Consider the following 25891-nt stretch of genomic DNA (forward strand, 5'->3'; position numbering starts at 1 on the left):
TACTCGCACTCGATCTTACGATTCAAGCCAGTTATGCAAGGATGCACCACCGGTTTTTCGTTTTAAAATCGCACCTACACATTCTCTCTTTCGTGACCGTACTACTACCAGCTACTCTTTCCAACATGCTTTTTAAACAACGCTCTAGAGGACATTTAAAGATGTCGGTCTTTAATACAACTCAAAGTTTCTTTGGAACGAATTATTGCTTAGCTCTCGTTTATTTTTCTTTTTTTCTCTCGTTTCTTTTTGTTTTCTTTTCCTCGAGATCAGAAAATTTAAAGGAAGAGTTAGTAATTTGAAAAAAATTATATTAGAAATTAAAATAATTTCAAAATTAAAATTACGGATCTTTTAAAATTAAAATTTCGGATTGAATCGTCATTCGTTTATATTTATTTAAAATGTATCTTTCAATTTAGCTTCTTCTTACGATAAAAAAAAATATTGTACCAAAATAACGTTTAAAATACTTTATTTAACATATCATTCTCTCGCAAAAATTTGTAAAAATGTATATATATGTATAGATTATATAATAACTTATTTTTTCTTATTAACTTTATCAAGGTCATTATGATCATCATTATTACTAGGTCTAATGTCGTAGGCGATTTTGGTTGTTTACAAACATTCTACGTCACTATTTATAAGTAAATATAATGCATAGTTAAGACAAGAGAGAAACCACCCTCTTCTCTTGAGATTTCCTGAGAAGCAAGTTTCCTTTGTACTGAAACCAGTCACCAGATGTTCTTCAAAATAAAACCAACGAAACAACGCCAAGTTCGATGCTGTGAGAGAAAGAGAAGGAGAAAAAGAGAAAGAAAGAGAGAGTGTGAGAGAGAGAGAGAGAGAGAGAGAGAGAGAGTAGTAGAATCTTTGGAAGAAGGGAAGAAAGAAGGAGAGAAGAAGAAGATAAAGAGGGTTGGGGTTTAACAGCACAAAGGGAAGCCAAAAGGAGGAGGACTTCTAAAAAGCAAAGAGGTAAAATGGAGATCCAAAAAGTTCCGTGCAATGACCGGACGATCTGCACACGCGATCTTTTCAGTGCCGCAATCTCCGTTTTCTGATACCCTTCTCTTCTTCATTCAATTAAATCGGCTGAAAGATTCGTGATAACGTGAAAGATTCGAAATAATATTTTATACAAATAATTCAATTGATTCTTTTCATCATTATTGAATTATAAATTATAAATACATTTATACACGTATATTTTTATTCTTTCTGATTATATATTATAAGAAAACTCGGTCAGTGTCCAACATAAATATTATTGATTAATTTAAAATAATTAAATAATATGATAGGAATGAATTTTTAATGAAGAATAAGTACAGATTTATTTAATCTTTTAAATAAAACGGAATGTAAATATAAATAATAGATATTTTTTCTTTTTCTTTTCGAACGAAAGAGAAGCTTCGTAAAATTTATTTACTAAGTCATCTGCATTTCATATGCAACAAAAAGAAATTTCGATTAGAAAGTGATTTGTAACATTTTAAATGGATCATCAATAAAGATCACCACTTATATACTACCGCTAAACACATAGGATCTCATTTAGAATGAAAATTTAACGGACATATTATTTCATAAAAATTTTCAAACAATTAATTATCCAACACGTACTATAACGAATCTACTTAAGAATTTGTTTATACAAAAATTAAATCCAACGACTGAACGAGGAAAAATCTTCGAGATATTTATATCATCATAAAAAAAAAAAGAACAAATCATAGGATTTGCTTTATGAAAAATTTTAAAAACAATGACCACTTCTTCCAGCTGCCGGTGGAAAATAAAAGATATAATAAAGACGAACCAGAATCAAAAGAAAGAAAAAGATGAATAGATGGTTTCACTCCGTAGGTAGTTCGTTAACCACGCTTTAGACGGCCCTGTTGGGCACGCGATTTTACCAGCCGGTAAACCAGTCAAGAAGAAGAGCGAGATAGAAAGAAGGCAGACGTAGTGAATCGTGTGTAAAAAAGAGATAGAAAACAAGAAGGAGTACGAGAGAAAAGCAGAGAGAAAGAGATAGGTAGAGAAAGAGGGAGACAGAGACAGAGAGAGAGAGAGAGAGAGAGAGAGAGAGAGAGAGAGAGAGAGAGAAAGAGAAACAGATACGAAGGAAAAAAAAATGAAATAGAAAGTGGTCTGTCCAGTGCAAGAAACTACAGTCTCCGACGCTTTTAAAGCACCTCCTCCCGTACATGGACCACGTTCTGTGTTCCTGTTTTCCACTCACTATAGCAAATGCACACGGTGCTCTCTTGAAGGTTCCCGCGCCATTGTGCCCGCATTTCTCGTGCGGTTGTCGACTCGGAAAGTATCTTCTGGTTATCCTCGGTGAGTAGACAACTTCTTCCTTCTTCTTTTTTCTCTGCTTCTTTTTCTTTTTCTTCTTCTTCATCTTCTTATTCTTATTTATATTATTATTCTACTGTCTAACATTTAAATTATCTACGTTCGAGAGTGATGTTAAACGAATTTCTTTATTTTTGTTTCGCTAAGGTCAAAGTTCATAAGAAACTAAGATAATTTATCATCGAACATTTTTCTTTTTTCTTTCCTGCTCTTTTTATCTTTTCTTTTTTGTCTTGTTTTTTCTCTTTGTAAAACGTCGAACCGAGACAGTGAATAATAATATCATTTTGACGTATTGTATGGGATATCGCGTTGTGCTGATTAGTAACAATTGTGATCATTTTTGTGTTTGTTTGTTTGTTCGTTTCTGAAGGTCTAAAAGGAAGAAAAAAAAGAAATTCAACATTCTTGGAACACGTTTAAAATTACATTTTGAAATATGAGGAAATTTTTGGCTCTTTTGGTAATCGTATTGGCATGTGTAATGATCAACGCTCAAGGACAGGTACCCCCTCCAAAATGTAAGTTACATATGCAGTTCTTTGTTCGACATAACGTTAGTGTATTAGATGATTAGATGACGATAATGCTTTAGAAAAAAAATCTTTATATATATGTATATATATAAAGATACATATATCCATATAAAGTTTATATCCATATAAAGTGTTACAGATATGCACTTTGTGAAACGAAATTTTTAACATTTTATACAAGACACAATGTATATATATTCTGTCTCTGTATATATATATATTTTTTTTTTAATCGATATGATGTATCGATTTAATTTGTTCAGTAATCATTTGATTAATATCGAATTGAAGTAATAAATTTTCTAATCGTTCGAGATCAGCATCAATTTATGGAACAACATTTGACGAAATTGTCGTATCATCCGATCTAAGTGTACGAAGAAAATCTAAAGAAAGTCGTCAAGGCAAAAGATTACTTTCGAACGTACCATCGGGTACTACCGGTTCGCCTGAAAAATCAACTCCAGTTGCATCCAGGCTCGTTTCAAGCGACGGGAGTCGTGTTACACCAGTGGCTAGAGCAAAGCGTGGATCTGTTACATCCCAAACAAGGTGAGACTTGATAATGTTAATTAAACAATTTTTGAAATGATTAGAAATAGATTTTACAATTCGTTTTAAAACTTACGATGATATTTTGCAGTAACGTACAAATTAAACATTATAATATTTGAACAATAATTATTATTTATAAGTAATAATGATAATAATAAAAATGATGCGACGATTACTTAATTGTTATAATTGAAGCTTATATAAAAAAGAAGAAAAAAAATGATAATAATAATAATAAAATTCCTTAATACAATTAGTAATAAATATTTTAGATATTTGGATCTTGGAGTCGCGGGATACTTGCTGAAGTCTCAGAAACGTTAAAGAAAATTAAACAACGAGGACAACCGCACAATCCCCACCCTCATCTGTGATCACACGTTTCGACTATCTTTCGGACCCGGCTCATGTATCAAAAGTTTAATAAAAATTTTTCTGTGTCATAACACTTCCAGCGTGTATATGTTCAATATCAGTATCCTAATTAATAAATTTCCTTTTATCCTTTTTCTATCTTTATATTCTTACCTTAATATACGAAATTGAATTCCTAATCAAAAATAATACGTATTTATGGTAATTGTTTTATCTATTAATATTATATATTGATATTCCGTATTAATATTAATATTAAGATTTATTTGTTTAATGCATATAAAAAAAGAATCCTCACATATATTTTCGTTTTTCTTTTTTTCTTTTTCATTTCAATAAAATTTAAGACAAATTTCCGGAAATATATGTAATAAATTATTTGAATCACACTGATAATAGATATCTATATTTATATGTATATATATATATATATATATATATATATATATATATATATATATATAATATTCGATTCCTTTTTTGTTAATTTCTGTTAGTTTTTAATTCAAATAAGAAAAATAAATCAAAAGTCGAGCATATGAATGAAATTAGAAAATCAAGAGAAGAAGATAAAAAGAGGTCGTGCATAAAAAAAAATATATAAAAATAAAAAAAAAAAAATAAAAATAAACACAAAAAAGAACAAAACAAAACGAATCTTGTGCATTGGATGCAACCTAATAAGCATCACGTCACGAACGAACAATACATTTGCCGCGCAATTCTAATTGGCAGGCATTCCGCGTTCGGCTGTGAGCTGAAAAAATCGTTTGGCTGAAATATGGCAAGCCGGTCTCAAAAGATAGCCGCCATCACGATCGTCATGCCGCGATGTACCAAGCAACGAGTTATGCACCCCCTACCGTTTGTAGCACGAGATACTACGCGAGCACGTGACACGCACCTCCAAAATGTGAGTGAGACCCACGTTAAATGACTTTTTTTCTCCTTTTTATTTTATCTCTATAAGATCCAATAATGAAGTCCAATAAAAAGGACGTCCAATTTGACTTGACGGACTTAAATATTATTATTTTTTTTTTCAATAATCCAAAAAAAAATATTTTCGGACGAAATTCGATGCGTCCATTTAGTATATCAAAATCGTTTTCTTTTACTTATTTATTTTTTTTCTTTACTTTTTTCTTATTAATTTATTAATTTATATAAATCTAAAAGAAATAAATATATATATATATATATTTACTTATGTATTAAATATATATATATAAATATAAATATAATATAATATATTAAATAAAAATAATATATTAAAAATAAATATAATATATTAAATAAAAATAAATAAATATATATATATATATATATATATATATATATGTATGTATGTATTAAATGAAAAATCTATAGATATATTTGCAGATATAAAGATTATATAGGAAGAATCAGAGTTAAAATTTTATTTTTAAGAATTATATTGTTTTTATTTTTATGTTGTTATTACGATAGAAAATCTATTTTGCAATAATCCAAGCGATCTCGTAAGTAAGTCCATTAATTACGACGGACGGGAAGGACGCGAAAGAATGTAAGAGATTAACGTTGGTTACTCGAAAGAAGACCGTTGAATTTTGATTTACGTCAAAGTTCGGCTTCGGTAAACAAATGTGCTACCACGTGGAATACGAGATAGTTCGCGAAGGGAGGTAGTTTTGTATTCCGTGCATTATTCGCAGCTAGCGTCATATATTTTATGGTGAATGCGTGGCTAGACTCGCGGTCTTTCCTGACGTTGGAGTTTGTCATACTTTTAATTTGACATCCCAAACGTTGAATCTTAATATAAGAAGGACCCTATCGGATTCTAACATTTGGATTAAATCAATAAAAAAAAAAATGTATATATATATATATATATATATATATATACATATAAATTGATAAGAAATGAGATATTTGAAGATATAAAGATTACATAAGAAAAATCCTTGTTAAAATTTTATTTTTAAGAATTACATTGTTTTTATATTTTGATAGAGAATATATTTTACGATGATTTCGTAAATAAGTCCATTAATTACGACGGAATTAATTAAGAAGGATGCGCAAAAATGTACGGGATTAATATTGATTACTCGGAAGAAGATCGTTAAATTTTTATTTATGAACATAGTTCGACTAAACAAATCGGTGAATATATTTTATCACGTCAAATACGAGACATTTTGCGAAGGATACTAGTTTTTATATTTCGTTCGTTATTCGCATCATATAATGTCTTATGACGATGAAATCATACTTATGATTGGATATCCTATACATTGAATCCTGATACATGAAAGATCATCTAAACCTTATCTTCTGGATTAAAAAAAAAAACAAAAGAATGGAAAAAATAAAAAAAAACCATTCCTTTTTTTCATTTAATAATCGTACAATTACATATTTTACTTTCAACGAAAGTTTTGTTTTTTGTCTATGGTAAGTAATATTAGTATGAAATAATAATAAAACGCATCACATTTCGATCAATTTATTCCACAAGTTTTTATATAATTCAGAATATATTTATTTATTTATTTATTTATTAAATATTATATTATATTATATATTTATTTGTTTATTTATTAAAATTCTTATATACATATATATAAATATATGTATATAAGAATAATATATATATATATATAATAATATATAAGAATGTAATTATATATATATATATATTACGTAACAATAACTGAATATCATTATTTAAAAATGTCATATACTTTCTCTTCATACGATTGACGTCAGAATTAACAAAGAAAAAGGATCGAGCAATGCCTCGTTAAACTCCGGAAACGTAGATTTGTCGTATCGAATATAAAATCGTTTCGCGATCGATTTTCACGGTGGGAGCCTTCTGAGAGTTCGTTCCTTGCAAAATAAAAATAATAAAATAGGAAGAAGTAGAAGTAGAAGAGGAATAAGAAGGTTCGCAGGTGGCTGATTGTCAGAGGTATATTCCATAGAGCTAAGAAGCCTCCTTTGCATCGATTTCTTTATCGATTCAGGATTCGTAGTCCTTGTATGTGCAAGCAGCCGCGCGCGAGCGTTTATGTCGGCCGACGATACACCTGCGACTATTTTATGTCTTCCCTGGAAAACCTGGACGCTAAATCCCATGCGGAGGACCCCAACTCGATCTCCTGACTGCTGATCAGCAGGATACGTTCCTTCGAAAGCGTTTCACGCTCTCACGTGCCCGCTACTCATTTTGTTTAACGATCACTTTCATTCATTTTCCTCTTTTCTTTCTATCTTTCTTTTATTCCTTTTTTCTTTCTTTTTTTTTCTTCTTCTAATTTCTTTTTTCTTTTTCTTTGTCCATCTTACACGCAGGCACGAATACGCAGATTCGTTCATTGACGTAGTCTTATAGTTTCTATTATCGATATGATTCATATATATTTGTTCTATTGTATTATTTCATTTTATTATAATAAGTTATTATAAGACTATATTTTTATTTTTTTTTATGTTTATTATTTACTAATACACACAATTTCTATTATCGATATGGTCTATTTATATTTGCTTTACTATATCATTTATTTTAGTTATAATAAGTTTTTATAAGTTTTTTTTTTCTATTTATTATTTCCAAAACACATAGTTTCTATTATTGATATGATGCATTTATATTTGTTTTATTATATTATTTAATTTCGTTATAATAAATTATTATAAGTTTATATTTATTTTTATTTTCATTATTTGCCAATACACAGTTTCTATTATCAATACAATTGATATTATATATATTTATTTTATTGTATTATTTAATTTCATTATAAAAAGTTATTATATTTCAAATGAAATGTCTTTTTCTTTTAATTTATTTATATATTTTTTTTATTTATTTATTCGCGAATAATTTTATAATGATTGTCCATAATTTTGTTTAGACAAATGTTATCTATTTCCACAGACCGATATGATCAATTGTTTTTGATTTTACAAAATCAAGGTCGACCAATTTTTTTTTTTTGTTTTTCTTTTTTTTTAATAGAACTCGATTTTATAAGTATACGTATATGTACGTATACATATATATGTATATATAAGTCGATTTTTATCATATCAAAATTATCCGAAAATATTCGTGTAGCATCTAACGTAGGTAACTATGAGATACGCATATTAATCGGCTTTGGAATTTCTCAGGAGAGTCGACGAACGAGTCGAGCGAGCACGTTGCACGAGTCGCGTAATTCGACTTTGGCTAATCTTAATTCAGAGCTTATATACGGTAGGGAGAAAAAGAAAATGAGATTCCATTGACGGATACCAATGTATATTCACGAACAAAAAGAAAGAAAAAGAAAGAAAAGAAAGAAAGAAAAAAGAGGAAAGACAAGGAAAAAAAAGAGACGAAAAAAAGAACATGCTGCCGAAAATATTCGACGATTCCTAAGAAATCCTTAATTTATGCCTTTTGTACGCGATCGAAACTTTTTTGTCCACAAAAATTTTTATCGACAACGTATGAAACAAAGAAAACGATATTTTTAATTAAGAAATTTCTTCATTTCTCTATGAAAAATTTCCATATCAATATGTACAACGAAAAATTAGGCCAACGATCGAAATTATCAATCGAATATATTAAAGGGATTGTTTTATTCCTCAAACTCCCTCATCTCTTTCTATTTAAAGTAAATTTCTATCGAAAATAAAAATCATTACTAGTAAATATTACGAAGTTTCGTTAAAATTAGAATTCTTAGATTTCAAATCATCCCTTTTTCATATATATATATATGAAATATAAATAATATATATATATATATATATATATATAAAATCAATATGTCTAATAATATATATAAATGTAATAATAAAATTGAGAATATGAAATTAAATGATATTACTTTTCTAATATGAATTATAATCAGTTATTAAGATATTTAATAATCAAGCAATCTGATTCTTAACGTAACTTATACGCACCGATACGTCATCATTATTTTAATAATAATAACCGTTATCCGATCAAAAAAAAGATTGATTTTAATATTTTGATACTTCCTGCCATTGCGGCTTACTTTCTTCGTCAATGCAGGATATCGATCCCAATGGATTGCATATTCATATCGTAGATCTGCACCTCGCCGTATTTTGTTTTCTGTACCGTCATATTAACTCGAAAATGGACGTGCTCTTAATTGGATTTATTTAATTAGTCGAAAAGTAACAATATTCATTTCGTAAAATAGACCTTTTAACAACAGTCTATTCTTAATTAACAAAATCCTTACTAACTATTTATATTATATAATTATTATATATTAATATGATAATTTATATGTTAATATACAATAGTATATGTCACATTAATTATGTGTTACACTAAATATGTTATTTATATATTAATATATAATTCATATATAATTAATACGTTATATTAATAATAATAATAATAATTAATATAACGTATAAATTATAATTTATTTATGTATATTATCTTTCCGATCATTTTTGGAATAAAAATAAAAATATCTCAAAATCTGTTGATCGATCAACTTTCTAATAAATATTATTAATTTATAATAAATCATAATAATAATAAAGTTTAGTATAAGAAAAAAAAAATAAAATTCAAATCTCGGAATAGCAAATGAAATCGAAGAAAAGGAAGATTTCAGAATAGATCGATAGGAGATTTCATTATTATGGAAGTTGCATCAACGATTAACATAAGAGCAGCATCGAAGCTGCCTGCTCGAGCTAACAGATGTTGTTTACGAGCGATTGCAAATAAGATCAGCGATACGAATCGATCGTTGATCGAATTTAAGAGTCCATCGAGAAGCCGTGTTTCCGGTTCATCTTACATTTTTTCTTAACGATATAATTATCGATTTATTGTGAATTTACAATCCATAGGATAAAGAATAAAATAGATCTTTGGAATTAACAATAAAAAATGTTTGAACGAAATTTTAGAATCAAATGGAACGAAAAAAATGCAAGAAAAAAGAATATTTTTCTTTTTTTTTTCTAACGTTAACAAATATTAAAATAAATATAAAATAAAAGTATTTTGCGTGATAAAAATATAACGTTAAAAATTCAAAAAAAAATTTATTTATAATATAATTAATTTATAAGTCAAAACGAATTTGACACACTTTTCTACCTTCCTTTTACGTTCTTTGTTGATACAAATGAGATCGAGCTCACTTCGGTCTACTGTTCTACTCATCAATTAATATTCCGATCATGATGGGTGCGCGTGGTCGGTCTTGAAACTTGAAAAAAAAAGATCTTCCTATACGACGCAACCCAAAATTCGGTGAGTACGATGACCCCCACGTACATAAATCGGAGCGAGTTTTACACAAATGTACAGCAAATCGAGCAAAACCTACGTAGAATTTCAAAAAAGAATTATACAAATTATTTATCATTCTACTCATATTGATATTATAGTATTAATAACAAAGAGAAAAATTAGAAAGAAAAATGAAATAATTTTATTTAAAATTTTTATGAAAATCTTGTTGTAACAAAAAATGTCGACCAATAGTGACTCAAAACAAAAAATGAAAATAAATAATAAAATAAAAAGACTATTACAGTGTTCTTTTTTCCTATTTTATAAAATTAATTTACAAAAAGGATTAGAGTTTAATAAATTTATTTATGATCATTTGAATAACGAATTATGGTATCATTAACGATTATTATAGTTTATATTGAGTTTTACAGTTTGCCCTATATGTATATATATAATATATAATATATGTAATATATAATAATATAATATATTATATTATATATATATTTGTGTTCCTTCCTTTTTATAAAATTAATTTAGAAGAAGAATTAGAGTTTAATAAATTTATTTATGATCATTTGTATAACGAATTATGGTATCATTAGCGATTATTATGGCTTATATTGAGTTTTACAGTTTGCCCTATATGTATATATATAATATATAATGTATGTAATATATAATAATATAATATAATATATTATATATATTTTTTTGTTCCTTCCTTTTTTATAAAATTAATTTAGAAGAAGAATTAGAGTTTAATAAATTTATTTAAGATCATTTGTATAACAAATTATGGAATCATCAGTGATTAATGTAACTTACATCGAGTTTTATGATTTGCACTATATTATGTATATATATATATACATATATTATGTTATATATTATGTATATATATATACATATATATATGTGTGTATATATATGTATATTATACATATATAATATAATATACATATACATACACACATATACAATATTATATATTATATTATATTTTAATAGAAAAAATTGAAGGACCAAATCGGCCTGATTTCTTTATACGAAACTATCGTCACTTATAGGGTAGGAATAATGACGTTTGTTTGACGTAACTTCCTACGGAGATCCGAGACCTCTTAATATTAATATTATGTCAGTCATACTCGCTCAAACGTCTGGAGTATGACTGGTCAGAGGCGACGATAATTCTTGAGGACGATCAAAAGTCCGTAAGAGTCCAATGGCGGTGGCCGTGGACATCGTGTCCTGAATCCTAAACGGACTCAGGCAGATCCGCCTTGACGTGTCAGTGTCCCTTCTTCTCCGTTCTTCCCTTCTTCAGCTACGACTTTATCGAGGAAAAACTACGATTGCTCATCCCTTTCTAACCCTACGTCATTTCTCTCCATTTTGTTTTTCCTTTTTTTCCTTTCTTTTTTTCCTTTTCTTTCCGGATAAATAATATCTAAATGTTCATGTTCTCGATAAAAACAAAGAAAAGAAATACTACAATGTAAAAAAGGAACTATGATTGCGAGGATCAAGCTTCATTTTATTTATTAAAAGATATTTTTCATACTAACAATAATTGTTTATTTTTTATTATTTAACATTAACGACTAACAACTAAAAAGATTACAATGTAAAGGAAAAGACTGTGACTGCAAGAATTAAGCATTTTTTGATTTATTAAAAAATATTTTTCTTGTTGAAGATAATTGTCTTTTTGTTTTTTTTTTTTTTTTTTAACATTAACAACTTTACACTCTACGTTGGTATTACATAATAATAGGCAAATATTATAATAAAACGTATACAAATATTTATTTTTAATTTGTCATATTTTTGCAATATTACAAATACTTTTGTATGAAAATTAACAAAAAAATCATCTCGAAGTCACTAACAAATTAATTATACTTGATTATATTGAAATTTATTATTCTGATTGAAATCTATTATTCTCATCTACGATTATATAGATCTAATTCAAGATATATAGATATCGATTTAAAAAAAAATGTTAAAATATTTTTCCACTGTTTTTTTTCTTAAATTATATAAAAATAGAAGAATATTATAACAAAACGAATAAATATATTGTTAATTTCTCATCTTTTTGTAATATTACAAAATAAATATTTTTATATGAAAATTAAAATAAAAAACAATAACTGTATGTATTAATTATATTTGATTATATCGAGATTTTTAAATCTATTTTTTTCATATACGATTCTATAAATTGAATATAAGATATATAAATTTGGATTTGAAAAGAAAAATGTATTGAAGTATTTTTGAAGCATTTTGGAAATATTTTTCTTTTCTTTTTTTTTTTCTTTTCTTTCAGAAAGGGGAGAAGAATTAATAAAGATAAAAATTCCGAAAACGTAATTTCTCGCGAAACTGCGAATACGTCAACGAAAAAAAAAAAAAAAGAAAAAGAAAAGAAAAAAGACAAAAGGGAGAAGAAAGGTATAGGATTGGTTCGTTTCTTGGATTCTGTATATTTATAGAACAATTGAAAATGTATGAACCTTTCGTTCTCCTCTATTCGTCGCCCGTCTTTAGATCCTTTTATCTTGACTCGATCCATGAGTCAACATCTCGCACCCTCGCGAAGGGATTGAAGGAAAAGTGAAAAGAAGTATAAACCATTCACATTCGATCCGTTCCTCGATTGAATTCATTAGAAAGCTTCACCATGTTTCTTCTTTTGAGAATCTAAAAAGGAGAAAAAAAGATAAAAAAAGAAAGAAAAATATGGTTGTATTCTTTTTTTTTTTTGTTTTTTTTTCTTATTTTTAATCGATTCAAAATTATTAATATATAGATTGGATGTCCCGATTAACTCGATCATTGTTATAATATATTCGTTGTTTCATTGTTGATAAAAAAGAATATAATTCAATCGTTTATTGAAGGTTTCAAGACAAAGTTTCTTCCATCTCTGCGCACAGTTAGAAATAATAATAAAAACGATGTGAGTTAAATATTCAGAGAAAGATTCGATTTACCAATTATCTTGCGTTTAATTTATCTTGCTCATAATACCATGGAGTTATTGAAGGAACTACATCAATAATATCGACTAAGAGCTGATATGTGTTGCACGTGTCAGTAATTATAATAACAAGTTAAATGATCAATTTCAAAAAATTGCATTTTTCACATATTCAGAGTTTTATATCGATCTTCATTACGATGATGGCAAAACCATTAAAAAGAAAAAAAGAACGAACAAATCTCACTTATGCTTATGCTTATACGAATACCCGTAACTTCTCAAATAAATAAAAAAAGGAAAAAAAATAAAATTTGCGGAACAATAAATAGAAGAGAGAGAGAGAGAGAGAGAGAGAGAGAGAGAGAGAGCGAGAAAGAGAAAGAGAGAGAAAATAAAAAGAAGATCACACTTGACAGGAAAGGGTAAAACAGTTTTGGCAGACGAGAAAACGGGACTCCTATATCGAACAGGGCAGTCATTCGCGATCGGTGCACGATCTCCCGAAACCAGATTGCGATCGGTGGGGATCCCAATTAATGCATCAGATTAAGCTGCCGTCTCATCTCGAAGGACGATCACGTATTACCGTCGAGGAACGATGTGCGTTACAGCGATTCTCCTCTCTGCGTTGGCTGGACACCAGGAGCATCTGACGAATAACGACGGATGGTAAGTAAAATGGTGGTGAAGAGGGCTGGGGTGGGGAGTCTTAAGAGAAGATACCATCCCCGTATCTACGTAGACAACCCATCCCATATGACCGTCCCGTTCGTCACACATGGACAATGATTCCACGGGCATGGTATAAAAGCGTACGGCAACGGCTAACAATGCCATCATCGTGCAAAAGGTTCCTGCACCAGGTACACCAACTAGAATAGGTGCTAGTGCTTCGATAACGAGTGAAGAAACATAGAGTGTTGCCATAATACGTTATCTACTTATACCTCATATTCTAATCAAGAATTTGGAATTCATCGTCCAAAATGACTACCTCCTCGACGATACTTCTTTGCATCTTGTTTGCATCGATAACGGTGGTTCTAGTGGAGTCTCGAGCTATACCGGCTGAACCTGGTGAGTCTAGATATCTTGGGTTTCGATTATCTAAATGCATGATTAATAAAAATTGTAATTGATTCTTTTACAATCTGATATTAGAAATAGTTTCAAAAATTTCATTCAAATCACTTAATTATTAAAGATTAAAATATTTAAAATCTCATTCAAGTCTTACAGACTTATCCATTGCTTTATTGGGATTAGTAGTTGTCCATATAGAATTAAAATAAAAGAATGTACTATTCAATAAGAGGTAACGGACTGAGTTACCAATGATAATATTAACAGGAATTCAAATATGGGCCACACACATACTCACGCATCCAGGCAAATATAGTAATCCGTATGCGTAGCTTGATTCAAATCGTACGTGCTTTCTAGATATAAATGATCACGAACGGTTCATTTCAGACGTAATATAGTTTCAGATGAAATGACATGATTCAAAGAGAGAGGTTTATCCTTTCAGTTTCACTTATGATGGACGCCTTTGGAAACCCAGTATTATTTGTAAGAGAGAAAAGGACACCAATCCAACCCTATCCCCAAAGAGCCATGATGTTCACCGGATATTATAGGCCAGTACGTCGTTCCAATAACGGTGGCCAAGCAAGTGGTGTCTTTGCCCAAGGAAATGCGGTCAGTGGAGAAGCTTTCTTTGGTGGTTTGCAATCGCCGAACTTTAAAAATGGTCCTGAACCTATCGAGGAACCGGAAGTGTCCAGTGCCGAGGCACAAGCCGCTCCAGAACCTGAGGAAGCTTTGCCTGAAAATGATCAAGAGATACCGGTACAAAACGAGGATCGATATGTACCAGAGGATCAACATCATGATCAAGAGGAACATGGTCTTCAAGCTAACGAACAGGTAGAAATAAATTTTAATAGGTTTAATTTAAAAATCCTTTTAAAAATTCATAATTAATTAATTAATTGAAATTAATTAAATTTTGATTATCAACATACTTCTCCTAGCACATCTTAATAATTAACATGATACGAATGCTTGGAACAGGAAGTAAACGTTTCGAAACCAGAAATTGAGACACCTGTATCAGCAGATGAATCAATAGCACCTTCTACCGAAGCAACGGTGAATAATCGACCAAAGGCTAGTCTTGGAAAAAAAAAGAAGGTCCCAGTTCAGGTGGAAGATGATGAAGATGAAGACGACGTAGATGACGAAGACGAGGATCCTGTTGTACCTTTCGTACCTTTCAAGGGTAATCGTCGTCGTCAAGGCTATCCACACCTGAACAATTTTTTCCCAATGGTCTTTAGTTTCCCTGGTGCATCTACTCGTGCTGGATCCTCTGGTTCCCCACCTGGAGCGGTAACCGCTATTGCTAATAGTTACTCCACCGGTAAAGGTGGTGTTGCTAGTTCTGTAGCAACGGCATATGGCGGATCACCAAATGGGTGAGCATCCTAAAATAATAAAAAATAATAATAAAAAATAATAATAATAATAATAATAATAATAATAATAATAATAATAATAATAATAATAATAATAATAAACATTTATAAATTAAAAAAAAATAATTTTTTAGATAATTGTATATTGATGAGACTTAGCAATAATAGTTAAATATTATAAAATACTCTTTTTAAGACTGATAGTAATTGAAAGAAATGTAATAACTGAACGATTATTATTTTTCTGTTTTCAGTAAAAAACGACGTACATCACCCGCGGAGGAATAAGTCGTAAATGTTTCAAAAAGGTGGATCAACCCAGAACAAAAAAGATCGTTATCCTCGAGACTTAATTTTAATGTTTACGAAAGAAAAATGGCAACACACTTTTGAATGTAATTTCATAATATCTCATTGCTATTGGTTTTTTAAACTCGAAAGGAAAATATCGTACATGAAATCTATAATCTTTTTTACATTCTTCTCAAGGAAAACTAACAATGAGATCTGCCCTAAATGATCAAATTGTAGACCTTTCGCTTAGCTCAAAAAAAGATGTTGTTCATACTATACAATAAAAAAATACAATGTTACGTTTGAAACGTACCGACCATTGCAGCATCCACCGAACTTGGGTAGCAGAAGTTAATGAAATAATTCGTTCTACTGACTACCCAGAATCACGACAAGTTGCATTTGGAATTCGGCAAAACAAGTGATATTCACTCGCATGTAACGTAATAATCGTCTGTAATTGTTAATCTAAGCAAACGAATTTTAATGCGTGTATATCTTAGAAATAGAATAAGGAAAAATATTTCGTCGAATAAATTTTGTTAAACCGAATTTCATTATTTCATTTTTTTTTTTCACAGAAAAACTTTATTCCGTTTTCCTTTATTATAAAATTAATTCTTTCCAAGTACGACTTATGACATACGACGTATTCTTATATATGTCGAAGCATAAGTTATTTATTTTTTTTTATTAGCGAAACGTCCTCCTCGTACAAAATTTTTCTTATTATATTAAACTACATATTTGAAATTCTGCCAATAGATTCTGCACCCCGATAGAAAAATTTTCTGGTTATCATTATGTTTAAATCACTCTTTATACATTAGACATTATACGATATTTTAAGAATAAAATATTAACAATAATATCCAAAAAGATGCCATTTTGAAAATCTACAATTGTAATTTAAAATCTAGATAGTTCAAACAATTTATGATAAAAAAAAAATGTATGAACATAAATACATAAGACATAGATACAGTAGCGAGAAAACAGTTTATAACACTTTATATGAACCACTTCCTTATACAGAATGTATACCTTAGATGAATCACTTTGTAAATCTTTGGATCGGTGGAGATCTATAAAAAAAAAACCAATCGCAGAATTGTCCATATCTTTTTATGTTCTCAACATACTAATGGAACTTGGCGTTTTAATTCAATAGTTATCTTCAAAAAAAATCATAAAACTCCATTATCTCTTATATTCACATTATTTACTATATTTTTACATTTCAAAGGCAAATACAGAGTGAGGAGTCAGTTATTATTAGACTATTTACTTAACGCGTTAATATGATAGTACGAGACTTGTATGTTAGAGAAAAGAGCGAAAGAAAGGAGACGAAGGAAAGAAAGGAGATGTGAGTTTCGTCCGCTGCCAGCCGGATTCCCCTTCAACGTCAAGGTCAATTTTGCGAAGAATCTTCTTTAACAGATCTCCACCGATCTAAGTATGTAAGATATTCCAATGATAACTAAGGGAAGACATTTCCTTACACCAGATACATTCTCGAAATATACATTTTTGTCTATTTTATTCAGGCGTCACGTTCAATCATACGTTCTCCGATATTTTTCTTGTTTACATATTACGAACGAAATTTGAACAATAAATTTACAAACTGATGGATCATCTCTGATTTCTATTCGATCGAATTATTCGATTTATCAATAATCAATATAACGAAATGACATTTCTTGATTATTTAATATGATACAAATGACATTTGATCGAGCAGAAAAATCTCCAAATGAAAACAATAAATTAAAAAAGAAAAACAAAAGGAAAACGAAAAAGAGAATAATTAATACGATCGGAATATATTCGTTGACACTAATAAGAATTGTAAAATTTAAAGAATTGATAGATACTCGTTTGGTAGGTATGTTAATAAAAATGCAGTTCTCTTTTTGTCAACTTGACGCATCCCGCGGCATTTTATGACTATCTTGTCAAACTGACCTCTAACAGAATATATATAAAGCTGAAAAAGATGATTTCATACATCATTTCTCCTTTGACGTTCCCAAAGAACACATTGGAACGATATAAATACTCAGTTTATAATTTTTCTTGTTATTAAAACTTGTGGAACAATAGACAGTTAAAATGTTGAAGATATTCGGATTCATTTTGATTCTATGCGTAGCAACAACTTTGACTTTTCCTGGAATCTTAACGAAACCAATAGAAGGTAAATCCTTTCCTAAGTATAGACTTAGCTTAAGACTTTATTTAGAAAATAATTTAGTGTAAAAAAAATAATATCATTTGAAACTTTTTATTTATAACATTTATAAATTTATTTTCATTGTTACCTTGATATATGAAGCAAGGAATTTGAATGTATTAGTTAAAATATTATTTTCCTCTATAGAATAATTTATGTTGATATTGAATTGTTTTAGACGTCATGTTAGTAAGATTGAATAGAGCTGCTGATTCTCGAACTACTTATGGACATGGACATCACCATGACAATAGACATCAGGATGGTTATCATCATGGACATTATTATTATCGTAGTTATTATCATGGGCATCACCATGGGCACGAAAATGGACATTATGGTGGACATCACGGTGGTTATGGTAAATAAGCTGCGAACATTTATGTACATAATGTATAAACAAGAATGCAGCTATAAATATGTTTAATATAAAGTAACTTGTCCAATATGTAAATTTTGTTACACAGAATATTATTTTCAAATAAAACAATAAAATATTTAACAATATAGTTACAATTGATTTATAGGAAAAAAATTCCAACTCAATTTTTATAATTCCTCCTACACTAAACGACAACTAATATCGTCCAGATTTAAAATAATCGCTAATTTATAATAATCATTATACTTATTATTGTTCATAATTATCAGTAAAATAAAATATAATATCTTTGACATACACGAAATATACAATTTATTTAATTTACGTGAAATATATAAAATATGTATATGCAATAAATTTACATGATTATGAAATACACCGATCATAATGACACGTTTTAATAATAAATAATTATAATGAAAATCTAATACAAAATATAAGTTATATTAAATAAAACATACATGTTAAAAATATATAAATGATCTTAAAATTGTTTTAATTTATTTTGTATAAAAATATGTATTTTAATTATTTCTTCGATTTTATTGTTAAAAAATTATTAACCCTTATAGGATAATGAATAACAAAGAAAAACGTCTTGAAATATAAAACGATATCAGTAATAGTATTTGTTCCGTGTTTCTCCTTCAATTTTTGATTATCATTAATGTAGCTAGAAAAAAGAAATAAAGTATGATCTTATTTCATACACACATTACGTGGTATATGAAATAAAAAAGCTTCTCTCGCAGAAAATCGCAGTATTAACGCAAAAGTTTTACATCTCGATGCACGTAAATGTAAAAAGAAAAAAAAAATGAAGGGAGAAATACGCAAGAAATGAAAACATGAAATATCAATTGATATTATTTTTTGCTATATTAACAAGTGCAAGTTTTTCATCGAGTTAATAGTATGTTATTTTTATAGTTAGGATTTTATTATAGCTTTGACTGAAAATGATCAAGAGGTACCAGTACAAAACGAGAATCGATATGTACCAGAGGATTAACGTGTTGATAAAGAGTACCATGATCTTCAAGTTAATGAACGGATAGAAATAAATTTTGGAATTGTTCTTTTAACAAGTTTAATTAAAAAATACCCTAAAAAATTCATAATTTATTAATTAATTGAAATTAATTAAATTGTTATTTTCAACATACTTCCTCTAATCGATTACATTAGTCATCTTAATAATTAACATGATACGAATGCATGGAGTATACAATAGCATCTTCTACCGAAGCAACGGTGAATGATCGATCAAAAACTAGTCTTGACAAAAAAAAAGAAGAAAACGACGTAAACGGCAAAAATGAAGATCCTATTCTATCTTTTATACCTTTCAAGGGTAATTATCGTCATCAAGGTTAATCACACTTGAAGCATTCTTTTTCCAGTGCATCCATTCGTTCTAGATCTCTAGATACTCACCTACAGTGATAACCGCCATTACTAATAGTAGCTCCACCGGTAAAGGTGATGTTGCTACTTCTGTAGCGACGGTATATGGCGAATAATCAAATAGATGACCATCCTTACTTAATGATTATTAATAATAATAATGATAATAATAATATTTATAAATTAAGAACGTTGTTCCAAACGATCAAATTGTAAAGCTTTTCAAAAAAAATGTTCATTCAATTCAATAAGAAAGTACAATGTTACGTTTAAAACGTACTGACCATTGCAACATCCAGCCTACCTGAATAGTAGAGCTTAACTAAATGATTCGTTGTCCTGATTTTCCAGAGTCACGACAAATTGTATTTGGAACTCGACATAAAACATGATATTCATTCCCATGTAACTTAATAATTTTAATATTTTTTTATTTATTTTAATATTTGTATATCTATTTTAATATTTATATACCATAGAAATTGAACAAGGAGAACACTTTTGTTGAATAAATCTTATCAAATTAAATTTTTCTTAATGCTGCGTTTCTACGAGACGTAAATTTGAAACATCAATCACGTCGTTTCGCATGTTCTAGTATTTTTCACGCTTAGGTATTTTTGATTGTAAGAGTGAAATGTTTATATGGAATTATTAATATAAATAAGTAAAGAGAATTAAAAAGTATTATTATCGTTTAATTTTAACATACGCTGCGTGGAAAAGCTGTTTCACGTTTTTTTTATCACGCCTGAAAATCAAATCGATTTGATCTTGTTACTATTGAGTCAGGTACGCATTAACGTCACAGGCAATCTTTACGATGGTACGTTTACAACAATCATAGTCGGCAAAAGCTTTATTTATGTTCGTGATTTTCCGTCACGTAGGAGTGCAGCGTAATATTGGAATTTGTTACTAGCATTTTCCATTATTAGACGAATAATTAATTCCAAATACGTCTTATAACATACGGCGTATTTTTTTAATACGTTTCATTTTAATAATAAATAAAAGATCAATTTTTTTAATACGAAGCATTAAAAGCATCTTATTATTGATCATATTTTCCGTATACCTGATTTATCATGTTTCTTCTATTTTTTATTCTATTTTTTATGAACTTCCATTTTTTAGTTACACAATTTGAATCTGTTTAATAAACTTACATATTAGGAATGTCCTAAAAGTTATTATATTAAAATATTTGAAATTTTGCCAACAACTTTTGGACCTCATTAAAGAAACTTTCTGATTATCATTATCATTATACATAGTTATCATTATGTTCGGATTACTTTTTATACATTAAGGATAATAGCCATTAAATTATAATTTTAACATTAAAATGTTAATAATAAAATCTGTACCATTTTGAAAGTCTAAAATAGTAGTTTAAAATTTAAATAGTTCAGCCAATTTATTGCTATGAACAAAAAAGTTTATGAACAAACATAGATACAGTGGCGATGAAACAGTTTATAATACTTTATGTGAAACTCTGTACAAGATGTACACCTTGAATGAATCACCTTGTATATCTTTTTGAATCGGTAGAAATCTGTGGAAAAAAAACCGCAGTGTTGACCAATTTTTCATATTCAATCCATCACGAGGATCAAACTTGTCAATAGAACCTTGAGTGTCATCTTAATGGTTGTCTTGAAAAAAAATTATGAAGTTCCATTATCTCTTATATTAATATTATTTATATTATGTTAACATTTCAAAGGCAAATCTAGAATAAAAAATTAATTATATTACACTGTTTATTTAACGCATAGATACCTTTGCATGGGGTCTGTGCGTGAGAAAGAATGGAAGAAGAAAAAAAGGCGTGTGCTTCATTTGAGGTCTGCTGGAGGTCAAGATCAAGGTCAATTTTGTGAAAAATTTTCTTTCACAAATCACCACCAATCTGAAATCGTAAAATACTACAGTAGATAACTAATAAAAAACATTTCTTTATATCAAATATATTCCCAATATACACATTTTTATCTGTTTTGTACAAACAACACGTTCAATCATATATTCTACAATATTTTTCTTGTTTACATATTAAAAACGAAATTAAAACAATAAATTTACAAACTGATGAATCATCTCTGATTTTTATTCGATGAAATTATACAATTTAGCAAATGACATTTGATTAATGAGAAAAATCGTAATATAAAAATAACAGATTAAAAAACAAAAACGGAACAAGAAAAAAATAATTAACTAGGAAATAGAATAAATTTATTGATGTTTATCAGATTCGATCGATTAATACTCGTTTGGTAAGTATGTAAATATAATAGAAGTTTTTCTTTACTAGAAATATTATATAACGTTTAACGATTGTCTTATCAAATTGACATTTAACCGAATGTATATAAGGACAGAGAAGTTGATCATCTGCATCATTTCGCACTTGTCCTTTGTAAAGAATATAATAAGCAGTCGATTAATAATTCTCCTCGTTGTTAAAATTTGTGAAAAAATATAACGTAAAAATGTGGAAGATCTTCACATTTATTTTGCTTCTCTGCGTAGCAACAACTTTAGCTTTTCCTTCGATTCAAGCAGAAACAAACGAAGGTGAATCCTTAATTTAGATTTGGCTTCGAACTTCGTTTGGAAGAAAAATTTGCGTGAAGAAAAAAAAAGAAGAAATATCATTCAAAACTCTTTTATTCATAACATATTTGTATATTTTTATTTTTATTTTATTTTTATTATAATTCTGAAATAAAAATCAACGAATTTGGATATTCTTTTTTATCCTTTTTTATAAATTATTCCTCACGCATAATAACATAATTTATGTCAATGTTATTTGAATTATTTCAGGCCCCATGTTGAACAGATTGAATAGAGCTGCTGATCATTATGGAGGTGGACATGATGGACATGGCGGTGGATATGGCGGTAGTAGTGGACATGGCGGTGGATATGGCGGTAGTAATGGACATGGCGGTGGACATGGCGGTGGATATGGCAGTGGACATGGCGGTGGACATGGGTAAATAAACTGCGAACGTTTGTATAGACAGCTTATACAAAAAAATGCTACGACAAAACTTTCAAAAATATGTAGAATAACCAATAATCCGTCCAATATTATAATAACTATATTTTGCTATAAAGATTATTTTGAGATAAAACAAGATATTTACCAATATTGTTACAATTCATTTTCATAATTCATGTTACACTAAATAACAAGTGATATTGTCTGTATTTGATACAATTTTTAATTTATAATGATAATTATACATGTTATTGTTTATAATTATGAGTAAAATAAAACATAATATCTCTAACATACACAAAATATACAGTTTATTTAATTATTAAATATATATGCGCATTATAATTGCATAATTATAAAGAACATCAATTACACTGACACATTCTAATAATCGATAATTATTATGAAAGTGTAATACAAAATATTGATTATATAATGAAACATACATATTTAAAATTTATAAACGATTGTAAAATCGTTCTAATCTTTCTTCTATGAAAATATACATTTTAATTAATTCCTCGATTTATACGTCACTCTTATTAGAAAATTATTAATGCTAGTAAGACAATGGAAAAAAAAATAACGTCGTCTAATACGAAACGATATCAGTAACAATCTTTGTTCTGTGTTTCTCCAATTTCCGATTGTCATTGAAGTTGCTACAAACACGAGATACCGTATGATCTTATTTCATACACATATTACGTGGAATATGGAATAAAAGAGCTTCCCTCGTGATAAATCGCAGTATTCACACGAAACTATTCTACCACGTCGCATGTAACTTTCAAGAAGAAAAAGGAATAGAAAAAAAAATAGAAAAAAAAAGAAAAAAAATAGAAAGTGAGAAATACGGAAGAAACGAAAACATGAAATGTCAATTGATATTATTTTTCGCTATCGTAACAGGCGTAAGTTTTTCATGAAATTAATCATGAAATTAATATTACTTTTTATCCTTAAGAATATTATTTCACTATGAATAATTGCATATTTAATTGTTCTCTTATCAGATCCAATGTCGTTCAATAATACTCGATGAAATGCGTAAGTTTATAACTATAAAATTTTATTTCTAATTATTTATAACGTAATGGAGAATTTAAATTGTATCAAGTAGGTAAGCAACTAGCGACTCGTATTTCTACTTGTCTTCTCCGGTGAAGTGAAAGAAAATGATTCTTACTGTTTAATACCGCCGTGCCTCGTGAATTCTGTTTTTATTTTTTTATTGATAATCGATTATTTGCACACTGAAAAGAAAACAAGAAAACATTGAGAATAAAAAGAATTGGTGAATCGGGACATTTAAACGACAACATATATCTCGAAAGTAAAAACGTGCCATTTTTTCCTTACAATCACAGATATAATACTCATATTTCATCTATCCCTATCCTGTACAAGGATAAGGTGTAAAGAGAAGACCTCTACGTTTATAAACATAGTGTTGGCCAGTTAAATAGTGGGGGAACGAATTGATTAATAGTAAAGACCGTAGAGCCTAGGGTAGGAAAGAAGTTGCCCACCTATGCTATAACGAATTGATTTTTTCGAAATGATTTCATATGCAAAAAAAAAAGAAATTTGACGTTTTCGAAAAAATACAATTTAATTCATTAAAATTAAAAAAAAATATATCGTTAAAATAGCTAAAAATGACAGCGACAAATCGAAGAGAATCGAGCGATCGTTTGATGATGAAATGACAGATAGAATGGAGCAATTAGATTGGAAGAATGAACCCGAATCTACTACAAATGTATTTTGGTTACCTTCACCATTCATATATCCACCGGTAAGAAATTGATTTAATTCATATACATTCATTAAAATTTAATAATCAAAGATATTAAAATTTACTCAAATCGTGTAGGAACTAATCAAAAACGAATCGAAAGAAATAAGGATTTAAAAGAGAAAAGAAAAAAAAAAGAAAATAGATAAGTTGAGAACAACTGATTGATACAATTAATATTATATTATAATAAATCTTATGTTATATATTTGTCAATATAAAATATTTGAGTATGTAAAATATTATTAATTAAAATTGATAATATTTTGTTTTCTTCGATTATAGTGGCTGCAATCTTCAAATCAATCTTTCTGGCAATTACCTGAGAAATATTTGAAAAGAAGTGAAAATTCTGATTCTACCTTAATGGAACAAAAAAACAACAAAGAAACTTGGAACAACGATAAATTATATATCGAAGAAGGGGTTAAAATGATCAAAACCTGTGCTGAACAAATTGACGATATGTTGCTTTTGATACAAAACGCTCTTGGCCAATTTCGAAAATATTTGAACGAGTGGTGCAGGTTAATTAATTTTAAAATGAAATTAATATTCTCAAGAAATAGTCTTATTTTGAATTTATATATCATTTTAGGAATCATCATTCGATGGTCAAATTATCATCGGAATCATTCGATACATTTTATCTTCCTAAACATTGACTGAATATTTAGATATTAACACGAAATTTGAAAAAAAAAATCTGAACTCATCTTTATATTGCCAATATATTAATCTATCATCTTATAATATTAACCATATATCTATTCATTAACTTTTACATTTTATAACATTTATAATGCAATTAAGTATATAAAACAAACAAATAAAAATTATTATAAAACAACAAATAAAAATATTCCAAATGAATATGAATCGTTTTTCTTGAAAAATAAAATATATTTAATCCCTCTACGATATAGCGGCGTAAGATGATCAATGATAAAATAGGTCTTTGAACTTTCGTTAGTAACAGACTAACAAGAATATTACAATACTTTCAATGGCGCTATTTAACACGTTTGATCGATAAAACAAATAGTTGCTGCTAACGACGACGTGTTATTTTCCTTAGAATTCATTTTAAAGTGATTTCTTCGGTTTAATCGGTAAGTTTTTTTATCATAATAAATAAAT

General features: G+C 28.4%; 4 protein-coding genes across 6 annotated transcripts; all 4 read left to right on the forward strand.

Moving 5' to 3' along the window:
* The first annotated feature begins 680 nt into the window (after positions 1–680).
* LOC124953371 lies at positions 681–3918 on the forward strand. Its single transcript, XM_047504640.1, has 5 exons — positions 681–987; positions 1798–2361; positions 2753–2900; positions 3236–3467; positions 3743–3918. Exons 3-5 carry the CDS (start codon positions 2819–2821, stop codon positions 3792–3794), a joined length of 366 nt encoding a protein of 121 aa, XP_047360596.1. The 5' UTR covers positions 681–987; positions 1798–2361; positions 2753–2818; the 3' UTR covers positions 3795–3918.
* Positions 3919–13942: 10024 nt separating this feature from the next.
* LOC124953295 lies at positions 13943–16414 on the forward strand. The gene is made up of 4 exons (XM_047504473.1): positions 13943–14206; positions 14661–15058; positions 15206–15609; positions 15864–16414. Exons 1-4 carry the CDS (start codon positions 14116–14118, stop codon positions 15895–15897), a joined length of 927 nt encoding a protein of 308 aa, XP_047360429.1. The 5' UTR covers positions 13943–14115; the 3' UTR covers positions 15898–16414.
* A 1382-nt stretch (positions 16415–17796) lies between these two features.
* On the forward strand, positions 17797–18912 carry LOC124953282 (zinc transporter SLC39A7-like). Its single transcript, XM_047504420.1, has 2 exons — positions 17797–18106; positions 18321–18912. Exons 1-2 carry the CDS (start codon positions 18022–18024, stop codon positions 18509–18511), a joined length of 276 nt encoding a protein of 91 aa, XP_047360376.1. The 5' UTR covers positions 17797–18021; the 3' UTR covers positions 18512–18912.
* A 3394-nt stretch (positions 18913–22306) lies between these two features.
* Positions 22307–25624, forward strand: LOC124953374. 3 transcript variants are annotated; one of them, XM_047504644.1, is made up of 6 exons: positions 22310–22517; positions 22770–23864; positions 23967–24000; positions 24606–24751; positions 25037–25278; positions 25350–25624. In XM_047504644.1, the coding sequence occupies exons 2-6, from the start codon at positions 23823–23825 to the stop codon at positions 25414–25416; spliced, it is 531 nt and encodes a 176-aa protein (XP_047360600.1). In that variant the 5' UTR covers positions 22310–22517; positions 22770–23822; the 3' UTR covers positions 25417–25624. The 3 variants fall into 3 exon arrangements, 2 of the variants coding, with proteins under 2 accessions (XP_047360599.1, XP_047360600.1); XM_047504643.1 differs by having other exon boundaries at positions 22309–22517; positions 25037–25624; XR_007102211.1 differs by lacking the exons at positions 25037–25278; positions 25350–25624 and adding an exon at positions 24830–24870 and having other exon boundaries at positions 22307–22517; positions 23967–24751.
* Positions 25625–25891: the final 267 nt, after the last annotated feature.

This window comes from Vespa velutina, chromosome 12, assembly GCF_912470025.1.
Source record: "Vespa velutina chromosome 12, iVesVel2.1, whole genome shotgun sequence".
Classification (NCBI taxonomy): domain Eukaryota; kingdom Metazoa; phylum Arthropoda; class Insecta; order Hymenoptera; family Vespidae; genus Vespa; species Vespa velutina.